The following is a 23033-nucleotide window of genomic DNA, read 5'->3' on the forward strand; positions in this document are numbered from 1 at the left end:
GTGCTCTCCCAAGAATCAGCCAGGAGCCCATCTCATTTCTGTCAGATATATGGTAGAATTTGTCCACAATTTCTCAGAAATCCCACTGGATGTCCATCTGTATTATACCTCATTTTGTCAAGCTCCCACCAACTCATTCTCACTGGGATGAGGTTGTGGGTTTTGGAGCCATGTTGTAAGAAAAACGCAACCCTGAAAAGGCTGTGAGCTGATGACTGAACCCCATTAGAGCGCACGTACGTGTGCATGTGCTCATTCGGAAGAGAAGTCCCTGTAATTCCTAACCTGGGAATGTCTTTAAGAGTTAAACCCAGGTCATTGACATTCACAGCAATGGCCATGGCTTTAGCCTTTTCATCAGGTGTTCAAAATTTGTGGGAAGTGGTCCTGAATATATAGGGGATAAAGATATCTGGGCATGTTCTTTCTCTACACCCATTCCATTTTCTTTCCTGCTGTAGTCCTTGGTTCTTTGCCTTGTTTTTGCTGCAGTCTTTCTGATTACTCTCTTTTTAATAGATATTCTATTACATACCTTAGCCTAGTTTCTATCATCACTTTTATATCTTGCTTGTATTACCATTCGGGATTCTTATTCTACTTTGAAGTTTATTTTTAATGAGGGATAATTAACATCGGTATTAGTGTGATATGATATTTTGTGTGCTGTTGTGCTCTTACAGTTACCTTGAATCTTTTTTTCATTAGTTTTAAGCATTTGTTTTAGATGGTTCATCCTGCAAACTATAAAATTTACTCATTTAATGAGTCAGGTTGTTTTTAAAGGATTGTTGTTTTGAGTAAGCTTTAGCGTCTGTGCAAAGGTTTCCATGACTGAACGCCTTTAATTTCTTGTGTGTATCTGTTTTCCAGTCTCCTTGTGTCATTAAGCCTTGCCTCTAACTTCTCTCAACCTGATCTTTTGTTTCAAAAAATGATAATTACGTGTGTGTGTGTGTATATACACATATACATATATATATATATATATATATACGTAACTTCCCCTAGGTTGCTTTCTTTATCTTCTGCCACTGTTATCACCATCCTGGTTCTGCATGAAACTGCCTTGCTTAAAAGAAGTCAGTTGGTAGCTTCCAGAAATAACTAAGATAATTATTAAAGCATATAAAGGCAGATTGATAGCAGTTTGTTTGGGATTAAAGGCATCTCTGGTCTAAAGCATATGGCCTAGGATGTTAATCTGCAGAAATTTAAGCTGTGCAATGGAAATAAGGTCCACTTCCATTAAAATCAATGTCAAAACTTCTAACTGACCTAAATGGAAGAAGTTGCAAATCCACAATGTGTGTTTTGTATAATTACATACATCAGAATAGAGACAGTCATACATTCAAACTTCTGTTTTAACCATTTGAGGAAAGCATATATTTTCTAGTGCAGGGCATATGTAAGTTAAAGTTAGTGTAAGAGTATTGGTGGCTCAGCTGGGAGAGTATGGAGGTGAGCATTAAGGTTCCAAGCACTGCTCCTTTTTGCAATGTCCCCAGAGATCTTACTCTGCTTGGTCATTCCCCTGTTCTCTCTCCCTCTCATAACATTCTTTTTTATAAGAGGAAGGTAGGCTTTTATACAAAACAGGTAAATAGAGCAAAGTCTGTAACACTTTAAGGCCTGTCATAGTGAAGAACACTAACTTTGATAGATAGTTCATGTATTGTTGTCCTCTGAAAGTGAATATATGCAAGAAATTCATTAGGGACAGTGTCAGTGAGAAGCTGTGCTTGAGCTGTGCCTATCTTGCTTCAGTTGCATCTGTCAGCTACAGAATAATTCTTTGCATTTTGTATAACTATGTGCCCACAAACAGGATTGTACAGTAGAAGACTTGACTGAAATCAATGATAAGAAATCTTTCTGGCAATCTTTAGTCCATGTGCAGAGAATTGACCAATCCTTGTTCTGCTTTTTGCATAGAACACTGAAGGTTATACACCTGCATTACTGAATCTTAAATTCTGTGTCCCTCTAAATCAAACTGCATTCAGTTAAAAATGCCAGTGTATCTCTTAACTGGAGAGCTATAACCTTTCGATAACCTTTGTTGGGATTTATAAATGAATTTCTATCTTAAGGCAATACTTTATTTAGCTATTGTACATGGTTACAGCCCTAGGCTGCAGCAATGTTAGTGCTAGTGGCTAGGACAGCTGGCTTAAATCTTAATGGCATCAATAAGAAAGACTGATCAAAGTTTAAGGTCATTTGAGAAATTCCTGAATTTCTCACTCTCTGCTTTTTCTTTTTCTTTTTTTTTTTTTTTTTTGATATATTATTCTTTATGGTCAAAGAGAAACCATAGCATTCCGAGAGGTAAAGAAAAAACCGGGAAACTCTTTAGTGACTAGGATGAGTAGACAACTCTTTAGATAATGAGGTTCATTAAATGTAGTGCAAATAGTGGTGTAAATGCCTTCGTCAGTCAAGAGGCCCTTTAGAAGACTTTGGAGACAGGATATTTCCTTTCATCACTGGGGCTTTGTCGAGGTGCACTCTTGATTAGGAACACGAATGTCAGGCTGTCAGTGTGCTGAGTTGGGAAAGCGTGTCTGAACAGACTCCCAGCAAGAAAATCACCGAGCTACACTTAACAGGTGAAATAAGGTGGGAACTGAGAGAGAAAACTGCTTTTAATAGAAGGCAGCTGACTGGGGAAGAATATTGGCAAAAGTCCTCATTATTATTATTATTTGTTTCATGATAGATGTCATCTTTTCTCACTTTTCTCTCTTTTCTGAGGAAAGACAGTACACAGCAAACTGAAAGTTCACTTTTTGCACCTTCACTGGAACTCTGCACCAGCCACTTGTACAGACACTGGGGATGCTCTAAGAAAGCCTTTTTGCAAGGTGCTTTTCTGCATTACACATTTATCAGTTAGAGTCACTGTCCAATCAGACAGTCAGTGCTATGGTTACTCTCTGGCTACTCAGTAGACTGAGACATGAGGATGAGTCTTGAATGATACAAGGTAGTAGGACTTTTAGGTCTTTTTAAGTCTTTTAAGGTCAAGTCAGGTAATTAAAAAACCCTGTTGTATGGCTTTGTGTTTTTTTTCCTTGTGTCAAAAAGGAAAGACACACTAACTGTAAACATTTCTTAAAAGAAAAAACAGGTGGCACAATTTTTCTAACACAGGGGTGTCAAAATGCAGACCTCAGTGCTGAGGCAATATGATGTGCCTGGTGTTACTGCAATTGCTGCTGATCATATTGCAGTATACCTAAAGTTTGTAAAGCTTACCTACCCATGGCCGGCAGGGCAGACTTCCAGCCTAATACTCACCTGTGCTGTCACATTCATGCAAGTATTGGCTTATGCCTAAAAGCATTTCTGTAAAGCAGTCAGAACTAAAATTTGTCCTTGCAGGTGACTTAGAAATATAATCCATAGCAGACTAGATAACAGCCAAGGGTTGCTTATGCTGAGATCCTTTAATGGGATCTTTTAGTACAGATTTCTTAATCTCTGCTGCTTCTGATGTCTTGTTTGTGTTGGCCTCTCTATGTCCTTCTGGCCTGGTCAGTTATTAGATCTCCAAATAGGAAAACCTCAGGTTCAGACAGTAATTTGAACCATTAGGCCTTGTGCATGGCAAGATAATGGCTACAGCACACTTGAAGTGGAGGTGACTCTAGTGTTTGCAACATACTGAGAACATGATGGCTGAAAAATCCTTCTTGTTAAATCACTCTCCACTATCTGTGATGAGCGTGGCAGTTGAAGGGCTTTGCAGTGGCTTCCTACCTCTTATCAGTGCCTGTCCCTGCTTACACTGAGCCAGGCAGAAGCATGGCAGACGGCGTAAGGTGGCTGGGTGCTTCAGTACTCACTGTGGTGGGTATGCTGTGCTGTGATGTGACGCTGGTACTAACAGTTATGGCAGTACCCATAGGGTGGGTTGCTCCTAAGGATGACAGTTTAAACAGCAGCCTGGATTTGGAGCAACCTAATGGCATTGGCTTTGTGCATGTTTAATGGAACACTTCTTCAAATGGCTTTTATCCCTTATTTCAGTGATTTTTAAATGAATGTTTTCCTTTTAAGAAAGGGTGTCTTATGTGTGCACCTATTTGCAGAAATGGTTTTCATTCTCATCTTCTTCCCCTGTCCTTTACTGTTGTGTGGTTTGTTTCTTTGGGGTTCTTTGTTTTGTTTGTGCTGAGACCTTTTTTTTATTCCTTTGCAATTTGATTGATCCTCCTTCCTTCAATTCCACATCGGATGACTGCGTATGGAACCCCACCTGGCTTTAGCTGAGACAAAATCGACTGCACACAATTTCCCTCTGACAGCTTGTACAAGAGCAAACATTTCCGAAGAGCTGAAAGTCTAGAAATTCAATCAGCGGAAAACCTACTGTGTGGAACAGCTTTGCTAGTGCTACAGCTCCCTGCTGGGTAGAAAAGCAATCCAGTTACAATAAATCCTTAAGAGTGGAGTCATTTGGGTAAAAGGAAAAACAAAAGCTGGTTTATACAAACTGATTGAAGTCAGACGTTTTGACTTCCCATTCAAAAAAGAGTCAAGTCACAGGCCTGCTTGGTAATTTAAAGGGGAGATTGGCTCCTTTCATCTTTCTCTAGGGCAGGGTTCTTAATATTTTGCTTGTGGAAGAAATATAAAGAGTTTTCAACTTACATTAAAATATCTACTTTGATATCGATATCGATTCTGTAGCTCACTGTAAAATGAGTTGGTCATGAATGCCCTGGCAAGAGGTGAAGACACAACTCTCTTTCCAGCCACCCTCATTTTGTTCTACTGCAATTACAGAAATGTGAAACCAGGGTAAACTGGGATCAAAATCAAGGCTTGCATGTCTTGCCAAGACAGCTTGGGCAACAGTTTGTGCTATGGTGCTGGTGTGTCATGAGCTTATGAAGCTGTTGTTGCAATCTGGGCTGCCCAACAGACTCTTTGGACTGAAGTTATGAGTTGTGCCTAGTGAAAGAGATCTATTTTGTTTGTGTTCAGTTTCTTTCATTCTCTAAATACAAGCAATTAAAAATTAGCATCATTAATAAACATTTGACATTAAAATAATAGTGTTAACTGATAGGCCAGTGCTGCAGTATTTCTCCTAGTTATATTTAAAAATTTAAATGAAGGTTGCTTGGGATAATAAAGTCTCCTTGACATTTTCATTCATTTTAATTGTTTGCACCGTTCCTCTTTGGGTGCCTTTCCTAGCGGAGAATATGAAATCAACCAACAGGTCTGAATAAAAAAATTAAGGAAGCAATCTTTGTGAAGTGAAGTGAGCCAAGTGAGCTGACTGGGAATGCTGCGGTTTCCTTCCTGTTCTAATGCCTGTCAGGTGTTTACATAAGAGTAGGTAAAACTTTTCTGAGCAAATGTGAATTTCAAGATGCTGCTGTCTCTTTAATAGCTGCATGGGGTCAGTCAAGCTTGCTGCTCTGCAAATGATCTGCATTCAGCTATCATCCCTTCTCCCTGCCCTCTCAAATGTGTCTGGTCCTCATGGAAAACATTAAAGATTGTGTAAACATTGTAAAGGATTTTCACTGGCCTTTCTGTTTAAATAAGATGTTATAAATTGTAGCAAATGAGTACAAAACCTTGCCACAGAGTTGTTGGTTTAAAAAAGAAAGTAAGGTAGAATGGTAACACCTCACATTTTGTATGAAGTCTGACGCCATGGACAGCTTTGGTCAGAAGCATGGGATGTAGCTGAAATCATAACATTGTGCCTGGAGATGGATCCCCAGCATTCAAGGTGGATCTTGGAGTATCCATACACTTGCAAAACCTGTATTGAAAGACCCAGTTTGGTTGCCCAAGACCTGTGCACTCATCTTTCTTTGGGCTTGGTTGCTGCAAGAAGCAAACAAGAGAGCTGCTCCAGACAGCAGTGCTTGATGAGGTCTTCTCTACTGCAAGCACCTGCAGGTGGCAAGAAATCATAGAATCATAGAATAGTTAGGGTTGGAAAGAACCTCAAGATCATCTAGTTCCAACCCCCTGCCATGGGCAGGGACACCTCACAATAAACCATCCCACCCAAGGCTTCATCCAACCTGGCCTTGAACACCGCCAGGGATGGAGCACTCACAACTTCCCTGGGCAACCGATTCCAGTGCCTCACCACCCTAACAGGAAAGAATTTCCTCCTTATATCCAATCTAAACTTCCCCTGTTCATGTTTTAACCCATTACCCCTTGTCCTGTCACTACAGTCCCTGACGAAGAGTCCCTCCCCAGCATCCCTATAGGCCCCCTTCAGGTACTGGAAGGCTGCTATTAGGTCCCCACGCAGCCTTCTCTTCTCCAGGCTGAACAGCCCCAACTTTCTCAGCCTGTCTTCATACGGAAGGTGCTCCAGTCCCCTGATCATCCTCGTGGCCCTCCTCTGGACTTGTTCCAGCAGTTCCATGTTCTTTTTATGCTGAGGACACCAGAACTGCACACAATACTCCAGGTGAGGTCTCACAAGAGCAGAGTAGAGGGGCAGGATCACCTCCTTCGATCTGCTGGTCACGCTCCTTTTGATGCAGCCCAGGATACGGTTGGCTTTCTGGGCTGCGAGCGCACACTGAAGCCGGCTCATGTTCATTTTCTCATCGACCAGCACCCCCAAGTCCTTCTCTGCAGGGCCGCTCTGAATCTCTTCTTTGCCCAGTCTGTAGCTGTGCCTGGGATTGCTCCGACCCAGGTGTAGGACCTTGCACTTGTCATGGTTGAACTTCATAAGGTTGGCATCAGCCCACCTCACAAGCGTGCTAAGGTCCCTCTGGATGGCATCCCTTCCCTCCAGCTCATCAACCGGACCACACAGCTTGGTGTCATCGGCAAACTTGCTGAGGGCACACTCAATCCCACTGTCCATGTCAGCGATGAAGATGTCAAACAAGACCGGTCCCAACACCGATCCCTGAGGGACACCACTCGTTACCGGTCTCCAGCCGGACATCGAGCCATTGACCACAACTCTTTGTGTGCGGCCATCCAGCCAGTTCTTTATCCACCGAGGGGTCCATCCATCAAATTGATATCTCTCCAATTTAGAGAGAAGGTTGTCGTGTGGGACAGTGTCAAACGCTTTGCACAAGTCCAGGTAGATGACATCAACTGCTTTACCCTTATCCATCAATTCTGTAGCCCCATCATAGAAGGCCACCAAATTGGTCAGGCAGGATTTCCCCTTAGTGAAGCCATGCTGGCTGTCACCAAGCACCTTGTTGTTGTTCATGTGCCTTAGCATGCCTTCCAGGAGAATCTTCTCCAAGATTTTGCCAGGCACAGAGGTGAGACTGACTGGTCTGTAATTCCCCGGGTCTTCCATTTTCCCCTTCTTGAAAATGGGGGTTATATTTCCCTTTTCCAGTCGTCGGGAACTTCACCTGACTGCCATGATTTTTCAAATATGATGGCCAGTGGCTTAGCAACTTCATTCGCCAGCTCCTTCAGGACCCGTGGATGGATTTCATCAGGTCCCACGGACTTGTGCGTGTTCAGATTTTTAAGATGGTCTCGAACCAGATCCTCTCCTACAGTGGGCCCAAGGTCTTCATTCTCACAGTCCCTGCGTCTGCCTTCTAAGACCTGGGTGGTGCAGTCAGAGCCTTTGCCAGTGAAGGCTGAGGCGAAGAAGTCATTCAGAACCTCAGCCTTCTCCAAATCCTGTGTAGCCAGTTCTCCCGAAAGCTTCCTCAGGGGGCCTATGTTGTCCCTAGTCTGTTTTTTGTTTGCTACGTACCTGTAGAATCCCTTCCTGTTATCCTTAACATCCCTGGCTAGGTTTAATTCTAACTGGGCCTTAGCCTTTGTGACCTGGTCCCCAGCTTCCCTGACAACATCCCTGTACTCTACCCAGGCCGCCTGTCCTTGCTTCCATTTTCTATAAGCTTCTTTTTTCCTTTGAATTTTCCTCAGCAGCTCCTTATCCATCCAAGGAGGTCTCCTGGCCCTCCTGCCGCACTTCCTTCTAGCTGGGATGCAGCACTCCTGAGCTTGTAGCAGGTGATCCTTGAATATCAACCAAGAGTCTTGGCCCCCCCTGCCCTCCAGGGCTATATCCCATGGAACCTTACTAAGCAGGCTCCTGAAGAGGCCAAAGTCTGCTCTATTGAAGTCCAGCGCAGTGAGCTTGCTGCACGCTCTTCTCACTGTCCTGAGGATCTCAAATTCAACCATCTCGTGATCACTACATCCAAGGCTGCCCCGGAGTACCACATTCTCAACAAGCCCTTCCCTGTTGGTGAGCACAAGGTCAAGCATGGCACCTCTCCTTGTTGGCTCCTTTACTACTTGCAGAAGGAAATAAATCTTTGCATACCTTTGGAGCCCATTCTCCTGGGCCAGGGGAGAGTCTGTGTGTCTTCATGTCACTGGGAAGCACAGGCAGTGGTCTGTGCTAGAGTACTGCAGAACTGTAATAGGTAACAGTAATACTTGCTAATGTAAATGGTGCAATAAAGGGAAAAAAGGCATTGAAAAAGTCCTACAAATATTAGTTCTCATAGTGCTTCAAAAGATCAGGCTTGGCTTTGTCACTGCAAGATAAATTCCTTTGTTTCAGGCTAAGTAACTGCATATATATTCTGTGAGACCAGATGATGGTTTTCTATGTGTAGCTTGAGAGGAAACTTAATGTTTGGCAAAAATTAATTTTTTTTTCCCTTCAAATTTCTGTTTTCTTTGCAATGTAACAAACAAACGTACCCATGTTGACACACAATAACAATCAGAAAACCAAGCATTTTTTCTAAAATGATAAAAATCAGCTATAAAAGCTCTTTAAAGGTCTTTGGATGTCTCTGGGTATCATTCTGCCCAGTTCAGGCAACAAAACCCTATCAATGGCCCAACATGCATAATTTTGCATGTCTGAGTGCTGCCTTCTGGTACCTCAGAACCTGCTGTTGGACAGGGGCTGGTGCATTGGCTGCCACAGATGCACCTCAGACACGTAGCACAAGTGGTTCAGGTAGAGCTTCTGGAGGGATTTGCAGCCTTTCCACGTGCTGAACAGCCCTCTTAGTCTGAATGCATGGGGGTGTTTTGAGGGAACTTAGGACTTGGACCTTACAGGGGCACTGTTTGGAGAGTTTGAATGTATGGAATAGAATCTTAAATCTTCTGATTCCATGTGTTTAGCCCCAGTGGCTCAGTAATGTTTTCTGCTTCTGTATTTTTTCTGTCTTCTGATGTTTTCTATCTCAGCCCACTCTGCCACTGTGGAAAGTCCACAGACTAGATCTGAGTTACCTGAGCGTCTCTGCTGCCTGCTGTCCTGCTAAGCTTCACAGCCACCCTGGTGGATGACCTCAGTAATGTGGTATTTTACTTACAAAGCCGCAAGGCTTGAAGACGCCTTCCTTGTTACTCCCTGGAGGAAATGATCCATCCCAAACAGTGAGGCAGGAGAGATAATAAGGAATCATTTTGTGAGGAACCACATTTTCTTCTGAACAAATCTGATAGCAGATTTTAGTTCTGGTTTTCCTAAGCTGTTCACCAGCGTGTTTGGGGGATAATTATTCCAGAAAGAAGGTTGTGCATGGGAGTAGCAGCAGCTGAAGTGAGGAGACTATGGAGCTGCTACAAGGAAAATTTTTATGCAGGTGAGAGGGAATGCAAAGTGTGGTACTCGGAAATGTGCAGCAGTGAAAACCTAACAATTCTGCATGTTGTGCTACAGCACTATGCTTTGTATGTGAACCATACAGAAAAAGAGACCACATGTTGTTTCTGCTGCAGAAGCAGGGCTGACTGTTTCTCCTCTTCTACGGAAACCGCTGGAGAAACCAAGCAGCAGGACACACCTGTTTGTGTAAAACCTTTAAAACTCTTCACATGTCCATTGTCAGATGGGAGATGCCTACAGATGTGTAGTGGGATAGATTCCCCCTTGCTCTCCTGTGATACTTTCTTAATCATCGTTACTCTTCTGTGAAGTCTGCAGTTCACTGGTAGGACCTTAATACAGACTTTTATACAATAAGTGCAGTGGTGGATTTTTAGGAGTTTGTGTATGAGGGGGAGAGGGAATTTAACATCATTGTTATATTTTTGCTTGTTTGGATTCAATATCCATCGTGACGGAGGACAGAGCACCACTGAGAGAGGTGCTGCCAGGTGTGGCTTCCTACTGCTTTCTAATTCTGTGATCACAGAATACCCGATTCTGCAGTCCTTGCACGGACAAGCCTCCCACTGATTTCCATGTGGAATTTGCCTGCATCAGGGATAAAAGAGCGGGCCCCAAGTTGTGTACAATGATGCAATCTGATCCTCCTGCTGTGGAAATTGATGTAATCGCATTCTCGCCCTCCCCCCTTTTCTCAGCCCTTCTACCTACCAATCCTTGGTGACTCCTGGGGGGCTTCTCACCAAACGGATTGGAGGATGCAGCTGTGAGCTGCAGCAGCAGGGGAGGGGAGGAGACCTGCTAGGGAAATTTATGGAGGGTTGCATCCTAGAGGTAACCCTAGAAAACGGCCAAGAACACGGGCCTGCCTGCCCTGAAAAACGCAGTCACCTGCTAAATAAGCAAATGTTTCTCCTCTGTAACTGTGACATACATGACATGCCCTTTGCCTGTGTTGTAAGGCGGAATCGAAGTGCTCTGTGCATTAAGTAGTCTCACTGTTGCCTGCTTTTGCTCTGGGCAGAGAAAAGGGGTAGCTTTTTTAGCTCTCTCTATATTGCTATTGTTGAGAGGCTCTGCTTTTCAGTGGTACCTTTGTGCCCTGGTACAGTGCAGGTTGCTTGGGAAAATCAGACCTTGAGAATACTGCACTTTGTTGCTGGGTGAGCCAGGCGACCTCCCTGATGCTCCTCTCAGCTTTGCTGTTTATATGGGCTTGGCTCTATTTTTTTCCTTTGGGAATTCTAGGCTCAGCTGAATTTGTTCTGTGTTTTGCGGAAGAAAGAGCTTGTTGAAGAATTCCCTGATGACTTTGAAGTGAACTATTTATTTTCTCTTGAGGCTGATTCAGTGTAGCCATTTGCCCCCTCTCCTCTGTTTTTTCACCCCAGTGTTTCCTGAGCTACAAGCATTCTTGGAATATATTAGTTGTAATGAGTTATGTGGGCATCAAAAGTTTTCTTTGAAACTATATGGCATCAACATCTGTTAGCTCTTAGAGAGCAGAGACGCAGACAAAGGGGCTGATGGGGGGAGGGAGGAAAAAGATATTAAATTCTGGAGTATGAAGTCTCCGAGACTCAGGGGGAGGGGAAGGGGAAATCTGCTCAGCTCCGTGGCTTTGATGTGGTCCTCTGGCCCTCTGAGTCTTTCTATCCCAAAGTGCGTGGCAGACGGGCCCCCTGCCTGCCCTGCCTGCAATGCAAATCCTGCCACAGCCCTTGTTGCTACAGTAACATTTTCAAGGAAAATGCCGGTGTGTTCCATTTTCAGCTGTTGAGATGGGGAATCGAAATTCCTAATAATAGAGGTAACCCTTAAGAAGTTAAATAAACCAAATGCTTAGAAGTGAACTTTTTATTTGCTTGTAATCCTCCTGACCCTGTGGATCAACATGCGACTGTTCATCTAAATCAGGTTTTTAAATGGTGTGTGTCTGCGTTATTTTATTGCCTGCAATTAAAAAACATATGTCTGTTTCTATGTGCATGGCATCAATCAGCATTCAGGCATGGTCACCAATGCTGTGCTAAATGCTTACAAATTCCTGTAGGAATTTGTGGGGACAGGTTCTGTTTTTTTCTTTTATCTCTTTCTGCAGAGCCTCACAGTGTCCTATGTGTTAGCGAGGAGAAGAGTAAAAGACACCTCTGTGCCTGTCTCTTTCTCTTGTTGTCTCTGTTTTTAACCATAATGCTGGTGGCGTTGTGCTTCACTGTGACTTCCTGGCCAGTTAAAACCCTGACCCGTTATAAAATGGTTATTTGACATACCTGGGCTTTGGGGACAAAGAAGTGGTTTAAAAAGGAATGTGAACCATCTGTTTTGCCAGCACCTCTTGTTGACAGATTTATGGATCAACATTAGCATATGTGTTCAGGGTCACACACCTGTGCATCCTAAGAAGGTAATATTATTTAGCAGGGTATGTTTCTGTTCTGAGGATTCAGACCTCTTTGCAAAGGTGGGCACCAAGAATTCTGTTTTACAGTTGAAAAATGAAGGCACAGAGAGATTTAAGTGACTTACCCAACACCACACAGTGAGTCTGTGGTGGAGCAGTTATTGAATCCAGGTTTCCTCCAGCTGCATAAATATACGTCATCCATTAGCAGGAAAAGACTTAAAGCTATAAACATAATAGAGGAACACTGATTATCATTCTAAGGGAGCTTTAAGTACTTGTGCCATATAAAAACCTGAGCCATGTAGGAAGATGCAGGCTATTATAACACAAAAGGTTCAGAATGCAGTATGTTAAAGTGGCACTGGTCACTGAAGTCTGTGGAAAGAGTACCCTTGATTTCAGTGATCGCATCTTAAACAAGCAGGTCATTCTGTAGTTAAGCTCTGTAGCCATTTTCTGCTTGCTTTTTTCCCATGTGCCTGGGTAAACTCACCTCAGTGCACTTCAGTGTGTTTATTAAAGAGTTTCTGGTAACCAAATTGATCATAAAAGGAAGCTGAACAGAAAATCAGCTTTATTACATTACTATGCCTGTCTGCTGTGGTGCAGAACCTCAAAATAAGCAATTTGGAGGAGTTATTGAGCTTCTCCAGGGTGAAAAGTAAATGAAGATTTGTCCTTTTTCATTCATGTCCTTAGACTTGTTCGTCAGTATAATCTGTGTTGAAGATCAGATCTTAGGAGACATAGGACAATTGATTTTCCAATCAGCAAAGAGATTAGAGGATAGCTAGAAGAACAAAGTAAGGTAAATAGCTGAATCTGTAGTGAGTTCGTTTATTCTTCAGAATTAGCTTCAAAGTGAATTTAAATATAACAAAAAGCAGTCACTTCTTGTTTCAGTCCTATATGATCTTGAAGACTGATGACATCTTTCAGTTGGAGGTGATTGGACCCTTCAGCTGTAAAGTAACTGCTGAATCGTAACATCTATTCATACAGCTGCTTTCAGTTATATCATCTCTTATCTGGCAAAAGTCCTTGAAAAACTGTCTCACCCTAGCACCTTAAAAAGTAGAAGCCATAATATGGCTCAAGAATTCCAATAATAGTGTTCATGGAAGATGTCGTGTTGCAACACCTAGCATCAGAGTTTCTAAAGATCTGTGAAATCTAAGGTGAAAACAGTAGAAACAGAAATTCAGTAATGATCTGTCTTGAAAATGGAATGACCTGAATAAAACTATCCCCTAAATTGATCTTCTGACTATCTACAGGCCTTAATGTACATTGGATAATTGTATGTGTTAATGGTTTTTTGCTGGCTGTGAATAATACTAAGCAAGTCCTTAGTATTTTAAACTGTTACTGATTTTGTTTCCTCTACAGACCCTTTTTTTTTTTTTTTTTTTTTTTGTATACAGGATATGAGCCTGCTTATCTTTCACAGCACATAAGAATCTTATGATTCAAGTTAAATGGGCAGGTTGGTGGCTTTTGCTGAGTGTGTGTTACAGTGACTGAGCATTAAAAGAGGATGCTCATTTACCCACTGTAGCAGAGCTGAAAAAGCTACCTGTGAAGAGCATGTTTCAGTATTGTCACTACCTGGTTTTCATAGGCTGGAGAAAAGAAATATATCAGAATAATAAAGAAAGGATTTGTGGTTTGTCCAGCTGGAAAGGCTGGTCCACATTTTGGACTGGGACAAGAGGTGCTGAATGTTGCAAGCAACTTGGAGCAGAAAGTACCACACTTCCTTTCTTACGTATTCAGGTGTTTATTGTAAAGGCTTTGAGTAAGTGTCCATCTATTTTGCACATTCACTTCCTCAACACAGCCTCATGTTTGGGTTCCCATGGATGGGATACCCTTAAAAGTGCATCATACCACTGCTTCTTGTACCAATTTGAGGGCAAGAGGGATATAAAAATACTTGGGATATTTTTGCCTCATAAGCCTCTAACTGGAACTTTGTGACTGGAGATTAAGGGGGGTGCAGGGGTGGGGTGTGGGGGTGGGGTGTTTATGTTATCCTGAATTTATCTTCACAGTATTTTACCAGCAGCTAGAATTTCTCTCCAGTCACTTTTCATGAGATGAGGCTGCAAGGGCTGCAATTCTGTCAAACTGGTGGATACAGATGCATCAATTTCAAACACAACTACCATATTATTATGGCTGGGAGTTACTGCTCCTAGAGCAGAGGCAGCCAAACTGAATGTATTTCATGATCATAGTTTTTGAACTGGTGTATTAGTATGAACTTTGTGCTAAGGTACCAAAGGACGATTTTCTGTATCTGTTGTGCTATACCCATTGTGTTCTGCTGTCTGTGTTACAAAGACCATAACTTCGGACATAGAGGCCATCAGGACAGATTAAAGGCAATAAAATCCTAAACCAAAGCAGCTAAACCCATCCAAGATCATCTGTCGGAGATCTTAAAGGCGAAACTTGTTTTCTTAACAACTCTACCTGCTGTGATTATATTATGAAGAAATGTTATCTGAGAGACGCTTCCATGCATGGTGGAGGAAAAAAACCCTGTCTGTAATGGATCACAGAGCATCAGGTTCTTATTTCAGACAAAGAAAACATCATAGAAGTTGAGCTTGCTGCTTCTGCTCAACAAAATACATTATTGCAATTGCAATGTATATTTGAATGTTGGTCTAAAAGTTAAAAGTTACCTTGACTTCTCCAAGTGTGGGCTGCTTTACACATTCTTTACAGAAAGCTGAATCCTGGTGAGTTGTCTGTATTATTAAGTTATCCGGAATGCCAAACTCAATGAGAAAAAGTAAAACTTCATGGTTGCAGAAGGAAAGGTGAAAACTTGATGAAATTTAACAAGGGCAAGTGTAGAGTCTTGCATCTGGGGAAGAACAACCCCATGTACCAGTACAGGTTGGGGGTTGACCTGCTGGAAAGTAGTGAAGGGGAAAGGGACCTGGGGGTCCTGGTGGATAGGAGGATGACCATGAGCCAGCAATGTGCTCTTGTGGCCAAGAAGGCAAATGGCATCTTAGGGTGCATTAGAAAGGGAGTGGTTAGTAGGTCAAGAGAGGTTCTCCTCCCCCTCTACTCAGCCTTGGTGAGGCCGCATGTGGAATATTGCGTCCAGTTCTGGGCCCCTCTGTTCAAGAAGGACAGGGAATTGCTGGAAGGAGTCCAGCGCAGAGCCACAAAGATGATTAAGGGAGTGGAACATCTCCCTTATGAGGAGAGGCTGAGGGAGCTGGGTCTCTTTAGCTTGGAGAAGAGGAGACTGAGGGGTGACCTCATCAATGTTTACAAATATGTAAAGGGTAGGTGTCAGGATGATGGAGCTAGGCTTTTTTCAGTGATATCCAGTGATAGGACAAGGGGCAATGGGTGTAAACTGGAGCATAGGAAGTTCCACGTTAACATCAGGAAGAACTTCTTTACTGTAAGAGTGACAGAGCACTGGAACAGGTTGCCCAGGGGGGTTGTGGAGTCTCCTACACTGGAGATATTCAAGGCCCGCCTGGACAAGTTCCTGTGTGATGTACTGTAGGTTACCCTGCTCTTGCAGGGGGGTTGGACTAGATGATCTTTTGAGGTCCCTTCCAACCCTTGGGATTCTGTGATTCTGTGATTCTGTGAAATATGCTGTAGGAGAAACAATATTAGGCTTAAACCAAGCCATAAATGTATATTGCTTTATAGTGTTTTTCTATATGGTATATGCTTTGATTCTTAATTGCATTTATAATGTAGCTTTCATAATAGTGAGGTTTGTAATATATACTTTATCTGTGTAAGGCCCTAGGTATATAGATTACTTATGAACAGTGGAGGAAGGGATGCTCTTGTTCTAAATAGGGCACTGCAATACAAAAGTGTATAGTTTATTTGAAAAGGCTTATGAGGGGGAGCTTCGAGCATTTTTGAAAGAGAATATTAATAGGAAGGTTTCACTTCCAAATGCAGAGGGCCAAATGAATGCCCAAAATGCATTCTTATCTTCTGCCTGTAAGTAGTGATCACACAAAATTGTGTGCATAAACATCCACTTTTATGTATGTTTGACTGCCAGGGACTGTATGCGTGAAAGCTGCTAACCTAGCAAAATGTCATCTCCAAGAATGTCTTGACTACAAACAGTTTGTTTATTTGCTTACTTTATTTTGGAGTTTTAAGTCTGTCTGAAAAGTGGCATTTGTAAAGAATGATGATCAGATAACTGAATAGCTACTTTCACCTGCATTATCCTAAAATAAATACCAGTTTTTGAGGTGTGAATAGGTTTCCTACCAGGGAAGTGTAGGCTTGGGTTAATCATAGTCACACACAACTATGTTTCTAGTCCATGGGAAATTTCCCCCAAATGGGAACTAGGTTCCTCTCACCACTTTTTTTTTTTCCCCCAAAAAATTCTTTTACCTCTTTTTCTTCAAGTCTGGACAAGATTCTAAAAAAAAAAAAAAACAAACAAAAAAAGTAAAATAATGCTAATAACTGCTTTGGGGGTTGGATAGGTTTCCTGAACCATCTTCAAGAGAATGGGTTTTTCAGATCTGCTAAGGATTCACTATATGAAAATCAGACTTACTTGGGGAACCTGTTTCCTGCAAGTGAGACTGAAGCATTCTCAATAGCCACTTTGGAGCTGACAGAGCTCTCTGTTGTTTGGGTGAAAGGCCAAAGTGCATCTTTATTCTCTTGAACCTCTATTTCTTGGGACTGTTTCTTGTCTACATTAAGAATGAAAGTTTGTGCATAGGTGACACAGCATTCTTGTCAGCATCTACTTTCAAAACATCCTAAAATCTACTCCACAGATACTAGAGTTACCACATATTTTGTCTCTTGCTGTTGTGAAACGTGTTCAACTTTGCTCTTTCCAAAAGTACTGGAACTTTATTGCATCAATATGAGAATAAAGAGAGAAGAAAAATGCATGTTTCACTCAGCTGGTTCAAAATAGGGAGGAAAGTTTTCTTGGTTGATAATTTGTCATTTTGCACTTGTTTTACTTGGGGAAAGTGGTGGATATGATACCTTGATAAGAACTTCACTTAATCAGGAAAAATGCATATTTTCTGCCAAAAATGTGGAAAATTGAGTATCTTAGGGTAAATCAAAGGATTTTAATGAGATGTTTGAAGAAGGAGAGGTAAAGCAACTTGCTTCTACTTGAGAAGAGCAATACTTTTTTAGAGAAATGTTAATTAACATAATATTGACTGGGATGTAATACAGAGAGTAGGGGGGGTCCAAACTTTAAAAACGTGCTTGTTATCATAATAACCTACTTAAATCAAATGTTATCCTTTGATACATCTAGTTAAATCTGTGGATGTAGCTTTCTCTACTTACACCAAAACAAAAAAACCCCAAAACTGTATTTAATGTCATGTTAGTCCAAATATAGGTTGCTAAAATATGCACTCTGCATTCTGTAGTTTTGGTTCTTACGTGCTCGGTGTCATGGAGAGTGGCCTGAAAAGGCAGAGCCAGGACAAGTGGAAAGAGTCATACTTATGACCGAGATCAAAAGAATCAGTGGGCACAGGGGCTAGAGATAGGGCAAGGAGTTGTGAACACAAATGCAAATACAACTGTGTAGAGCCTGGAAGGTGAAGGTAAGGAGTTTAACCCCCATGTAGAAGGAGAAGAGGAGACAGCAAAGACATCAGAAGAATAAAGTGATGTTGGCAGAACAATGGGATGGTAGCATTTGCAGACTGCTGGTGAAAAGAAAGTCAGTAGCTGGAAGCAGCAGTGCCTGGACTCTCCAGAAACTTGTACCAGTAAGAAACTGTCCAGGGTGGTTAGGGCTGATATTGGGGTTAAAGAAAATAAATTTCCCAGCAAGTTAGAATCCATTGGAGTCTGATAGCATGGCAAAGGTGGGAAGTGAGTGATAATTGCCTGACCTGCAACCAGCTGAATAGAAGCCCTGGGGTGTGGGAGCTCTTAGAGATTGTTTTTCTTCCTCATCTATGTATATACTCAGCGACATTTCTAAGGGAGTTGCAGTAATTAACTCTTCTCTCCACCTCCACACTCTTAAATCTGAGTACAGCAGCACCTATCAGAATGAGATATATGGGACACAAGGCCTGTTCTACCCAGGCCAGGCAGCCAGCTGTTCAGAGTTTTGAAGCAGATGTTTGAGCCTGAATCATAGTAATTCTGTGTGATTTGTGATGGTAGCTGACAGAGGCCAACTTATTTATCTGGGAAACTCCCAGAGAGGTAGAGACACTTATTCTAGATGAGTTCCTGTTTAGCAACCTATAGAAATAGCATGCTGGAATAATCCTTCTATGTAGATATTTCTTTTCTTTATTCTTTCAAGTGCTTGCTGACCTCACTTATATAGTATTTAACAGGGTACATCTGGTTTTGGTTGTTTCATGACTCAGTGTTGCAGTTTGAAATCGCAGTGTTGTGATTTAAAACATGGTGTCAGGACAGTGATATACAACTACCTATGACCTAAATGTTGTTGCTTTTACTCTCTGGCACCACTGCTGCCACAGGCCTGGCTCCTGCAGCTCTGCAGGGTGTGGGGAGGCTTGTGCTGCCCAGCCTGGCCAAACAGCAGAGCCAATGCAGGTTTATCATCCCCTCGAGCCTGTGTCGCCTTTGTGCTCCAGCACACTTCTCCCGACTGTTAAATATCTCTATCTGGCAATAGCATTTGCTACCCACTGGAATTTCTTGAGCTACAAGTTCTGTTTTACACATTTCCTCTTTCACTCTAATCCATTTTCTGAATTTGTGCTGCTGGAGGTAGATGCATTATTATATTCATGTTAAGGCAATTTGTACAGGTCATAGGGAAAGTACTCTATTATATGGTACTGGCTACAGTCAGAATCGTTTTCAGTGATACTTGTTCAGCTTTTGTACTTTCCTTTTGAGTGTGAGTTTACATACACTGTCCAGAATCCTTTTCTCAAGCAGGTGCGTTTTGGTATTATCCAGTTTGTGGTATCTGTCTCAGTGCTGCTACAAATATTCAAGTAACTGTCTTGCAGGTTTTTTGACAGAAGAGATAATCGCAGCAAGATGTATGATAGTTTCTTTTTTTCCTTAGTTTTTTCCCTGTAAAATCTTAAGAGCTGCCCACACCTCTTGCAGATACATATCTGTCTATGAAAGATAATACATGTCACAATCTTGCATACACAGAGGAGCACATCTGAATCAGAGCTGATAAATTCTACTTAAATGTGTCACTAAAATGTTGAAATGATAGTGTCATCAGTTTCAGGATGGATTGTCAGTTTGTGCTATCTAACAGTTACGTTATGGTTCAACATAATAAAAACTCTTTCCCAGAATGTGGTAATCTATAATAATTTGGTTTAAAGCAGAAATACTTACTGGAAATTTGCTTGCATTTTGACTTTGACTTAAATAAGTAGGAGATGGAGAAGGAGTAAAACTAGACTATAAAATATATTTATTTAAGACCCATATAATGATTAAGAGTAAGAAAATAAGGAAGCTAGCTTAATGAATATTACTGCTTTCTGCTGTTTTACACTTCTGCCTTCCACTCTTTTCCATTGAGCGGTGCATTTTACATCAACAAAAGTATGCTTATTTTTAAGTGATGTCTTTTGAAAAAAATCGTAAAAACTAATGGCTTGTGGGTTTTGTGGAGGATGGGATTAATGACATCATTTTAACAGCCAATATTTGATACTCAGGTGCACTGCTCGCTTTGCAAAAATTTTAAGAGATGAAGGCTACTGGCTAGCTAGTGTTCTCCTCAGAGGTACCTCATAAGTAAGATCATACCTACACATTGCATATTTACTGATCAGTCTAACAGAAAATATTTTTTTGTTTTCCAAGACAGTGGGAGGGAGCAAGAATTCTGAGTTTAGTAAAAACCAAACAAACCAACTAACCAGTTATTAAATATTTAGCATTGTGGGAGCAAGCAGAGTCACTTCTCTGTATCTCATTATCTATGAGAGCAGTCAGAGCTGCACTTTCAGAGCTTCATGGAAAATGATGACATGGGGGAATTCGATAAACAACAGTATACTAACTTTTATAAGGCCTGGAAATATCATCTTCTTGCAGAAATATAAGTTATGCCAACATGTAATTGCTCCTTTTCATTCACTGCCCATTTCTTCCATAATTTTTAACATAATGATTGATATTCATCAGCACATGCTCAAAACAGAGACCTTTTTGCTGGAACAAAAACTCAAGGAAACAAAATGTTTTCTGGTTTTTGCTTCTTGGAAAGCTAAATCCACAATGGCAGCTTTTATAGCAGCACTGTGCTGTGCAGAATCCTAGCATTCTGGGCCAGGTTGCCATCATTTCTCAGAGCCATTTGACCCTGGAGTTTTAACTTTATTTCAGGGTGTCTGCTCATGAAAAGAATGGTATTTGCAGGATCTGTGGGCTAGCTATCCAGTAGCATTTGTGAAATCTGATTTTTAAAATGCTGTTGCAGAAACTGATACTGAAGAATTCCTAAGATATGCTTTTGTGGCTTAGTTACTTTTTGATAACTAATCTCAAAGAATAACATTTGGGCATGTGGAAGGCAGAAAAGAGTCTCTGTCAGCTTTTTTGAGAAAAAGAGGTGAACTGTTTTTATCAGATTAAATTGCTTAGCAATAAAGCTAATGGATACAACCAAACATTGATTTTCACAGGTTATTCCCTTAATTTTTACCTTGTGCAAAAAGCTCTGAACTGTCAAATCCCAGTTCACAGGTTGATGCTGAGAATGCTGGCTCTGTGTTCCTGGTATGTTTTGCAGGTGAAAAAGTGGCAATGAGCACAGCACACCAGCTTTTTAGGACCATGTCCTTCTTTATCACCATAACTGTTTATCAGTGCCAGAAAGTGTTTGTGTAGAACTCAGGGAGCCAGAGTATAATGTAAGCTCAGTGACGATATGGTGATGCCAGAGCCTTTGGAATGGACAGGAGAAGGCAAAACATGAGAATAGCTGCCACTGCTTACGGTTCAGCTGGAAGTGGGGACTGGAGCTGGAAGGGTCTGCTAATAAGAGAGTAAGAATGCTCTTCAGGGTCTTTGTAAGTGGGATTAGCTCCAAATCCCACTGATGCCCTACTTGAGCACCATTAGAGAAATGTTTTAGGGGTCTGAGATAAGACCATCTGCATATCTATGACATCTGCTTCTGTATTCTTCTAGACATCCTGTGGCTAACAAAATTTCATTAATTTCAGGATTGAGGGATCAGGCAACTTTTCAGAGTCTGGTATCTGCTTTTCTTGTCTGACCTCTGGCATATGAAGGTTTTCTGTCTGTTGGTGGAACCAAGTGATAACATTCCTCTGTGGGCAGTGAAGGGCGTTATTTCTCCTTTATTGTTTCTATTTGCAGTTTTTTTATCTTGCTTGGTTGACAGAATGTTGAAATGCTAAATATTAATCTACTTTGTAAAGGAATTTGAATATGAACACTTCTTTTTCTTTCCTCTGTACAATCTATTCATCTCCATTGAATTTTTGTCCTAAAGTAAGTCCAGAGCATTGTAAAATAGCACAAAATTCATTGACTATCACTAATAAAGTGATTGACTTACTTCCTGGAAATCAACTTCTCTGCTGTTGTTAATAGTTTAAATTAGTCCTAATTGAATTAAATAAAAAATCTTAACACCTCAACACTTTGTATCTAGTACATTTGTGATTTTTTCTTTTTTTTTTTTTTTTTACAGGATTTATCTGGGGAAGGCTACAGGGATACTATTGGTGATGAACACTTTCATCTAGAAGGTATGTAAAGAATGAAATTTCTTGGTTAACATTAAGGGATATGGGAGTACGTCAGTAAACAATCAGTGTGTGAATGCATATATGAGTGTGTGGTTCTTAATAGACTGATGTTGTCTTTTTCTGGCAAAACTTTCAAGGCAGGAATAAGGTATTGTTTCTGAGTCTCCTACCACTGTCTTCCTAGTATCAAAGAAGTCACCCAGTTGGATCATAGGGACCAAGTGTTTTAATTCAAGGTCTCACAATATTTTCTAGGTATTTCTTTTGGCAGTAGTAGCAGTAATGAATATCATTGTCCCCAGCAGAGGTGGTAAACTCAGTCACTGAAAATGTTAGCATTGGGTTTTGTGAAACACTGCACACACTTCAGGGTTACACAAACCAGACTCAGGAACTCCTGCATTAATTTCTAATAAAGACCAGAGACTCTTATTCTATACATGTCTCTTGAATATGAATGGAATCATTATTGCCTCAGAGAACTTCTCCTGAGGCTCATCTGATCTCTTCCTCTATGATCAGGTCTCTCCTTGAAGTGGAGATGGAATCATTGTTGTGGTGGGAAGCACCTTTGGGGACCTTGAGTCTGGACACAGAACACATCTGAAGTACCTTCAACACCATTTGGGAAAGTGGGGGTTGATGAATGGAAGAGATTAATTTGAGGGCATTACTCTCATTCTGTTAAAAAAACAAGAAAATGAGACTTCAGAAACCCTGTAGTGTTACAAGTGGTTGCTTGGGGCAGTGTGCTGACTTGTATTATAGACTAGTGGAAACAATAGGCCCAACTTAATTGAAGCAATGAACTGTGTCAAGCTTAACTGGGAAATTTATGTCCTTTTATAACCCAGTCATTTGTTTCTGGTGGTAGAGACTACTGTCTAAACAGAACTTGAAAGATTCTCTGTGTTAAGAATGTCTGTCTTCCAGTTCCTTACCTGTGAAATGTGCTAATATACTGTGTTTCTTGGATCCCATGTTTCTATCGCATCTGTCGTTTACAAAGAATGTTCCCTAGTATGTGCCTGTATCATATGAGCTCAAATTCAGCTCTTGCTTGTAGGCTGCTGTTAAACACAAAAGCAGGATATACTTGCTATGATGGAGTCAGTGTTTGTTAGAAGTGTTTCTGTATTTAGCTTCAAAACAGTTTTCCTTTCTGCTCATAGTAAGACATAACTCTAATAAAGGGTGGGGTTTTAATTTTTGAAACTATAGGAGAAACTAC

General features: G+C 41.3%; 1 protein-coding gene across 1 annotated transcript in view; it reads left to right on the forward strand.

Moving 5' to 3' along the window:
- The window catches only part of NKD1 (NKD inhibitor of WNT signaling pathway 1), a 137285-nt gene that overhangs the window by 78529 nt on the left and 35723 nt on the right, over positions 1 to 23033 (forward strand). The window contains exon 5 of the mRNA XM_065662620.1: positions 21745 to 21802. Coding sequence (XP_065518692.1) covers positions 21745 to 21802 — 58 coding nt within the window. The remainder of the gene's footprint in view (positions 1 to 21744; positions 21803 to 23033) is intronic.

The sequence above is a fragment of the Lathamus discolor genome, chromosome Z (genome assembly GCF_037157495.1).
Source record: "Lathamus discolor isolate bLatDis1 chromosome Z, bLatDis1.hap1, whole genome shotgun sequence".
Taxonomy (NCBI): Eukaryota; Metazoa; Chordata; class Aves; order Psittaciformes; family Psittacidae; genus Lathamus; species Lathamus discolor.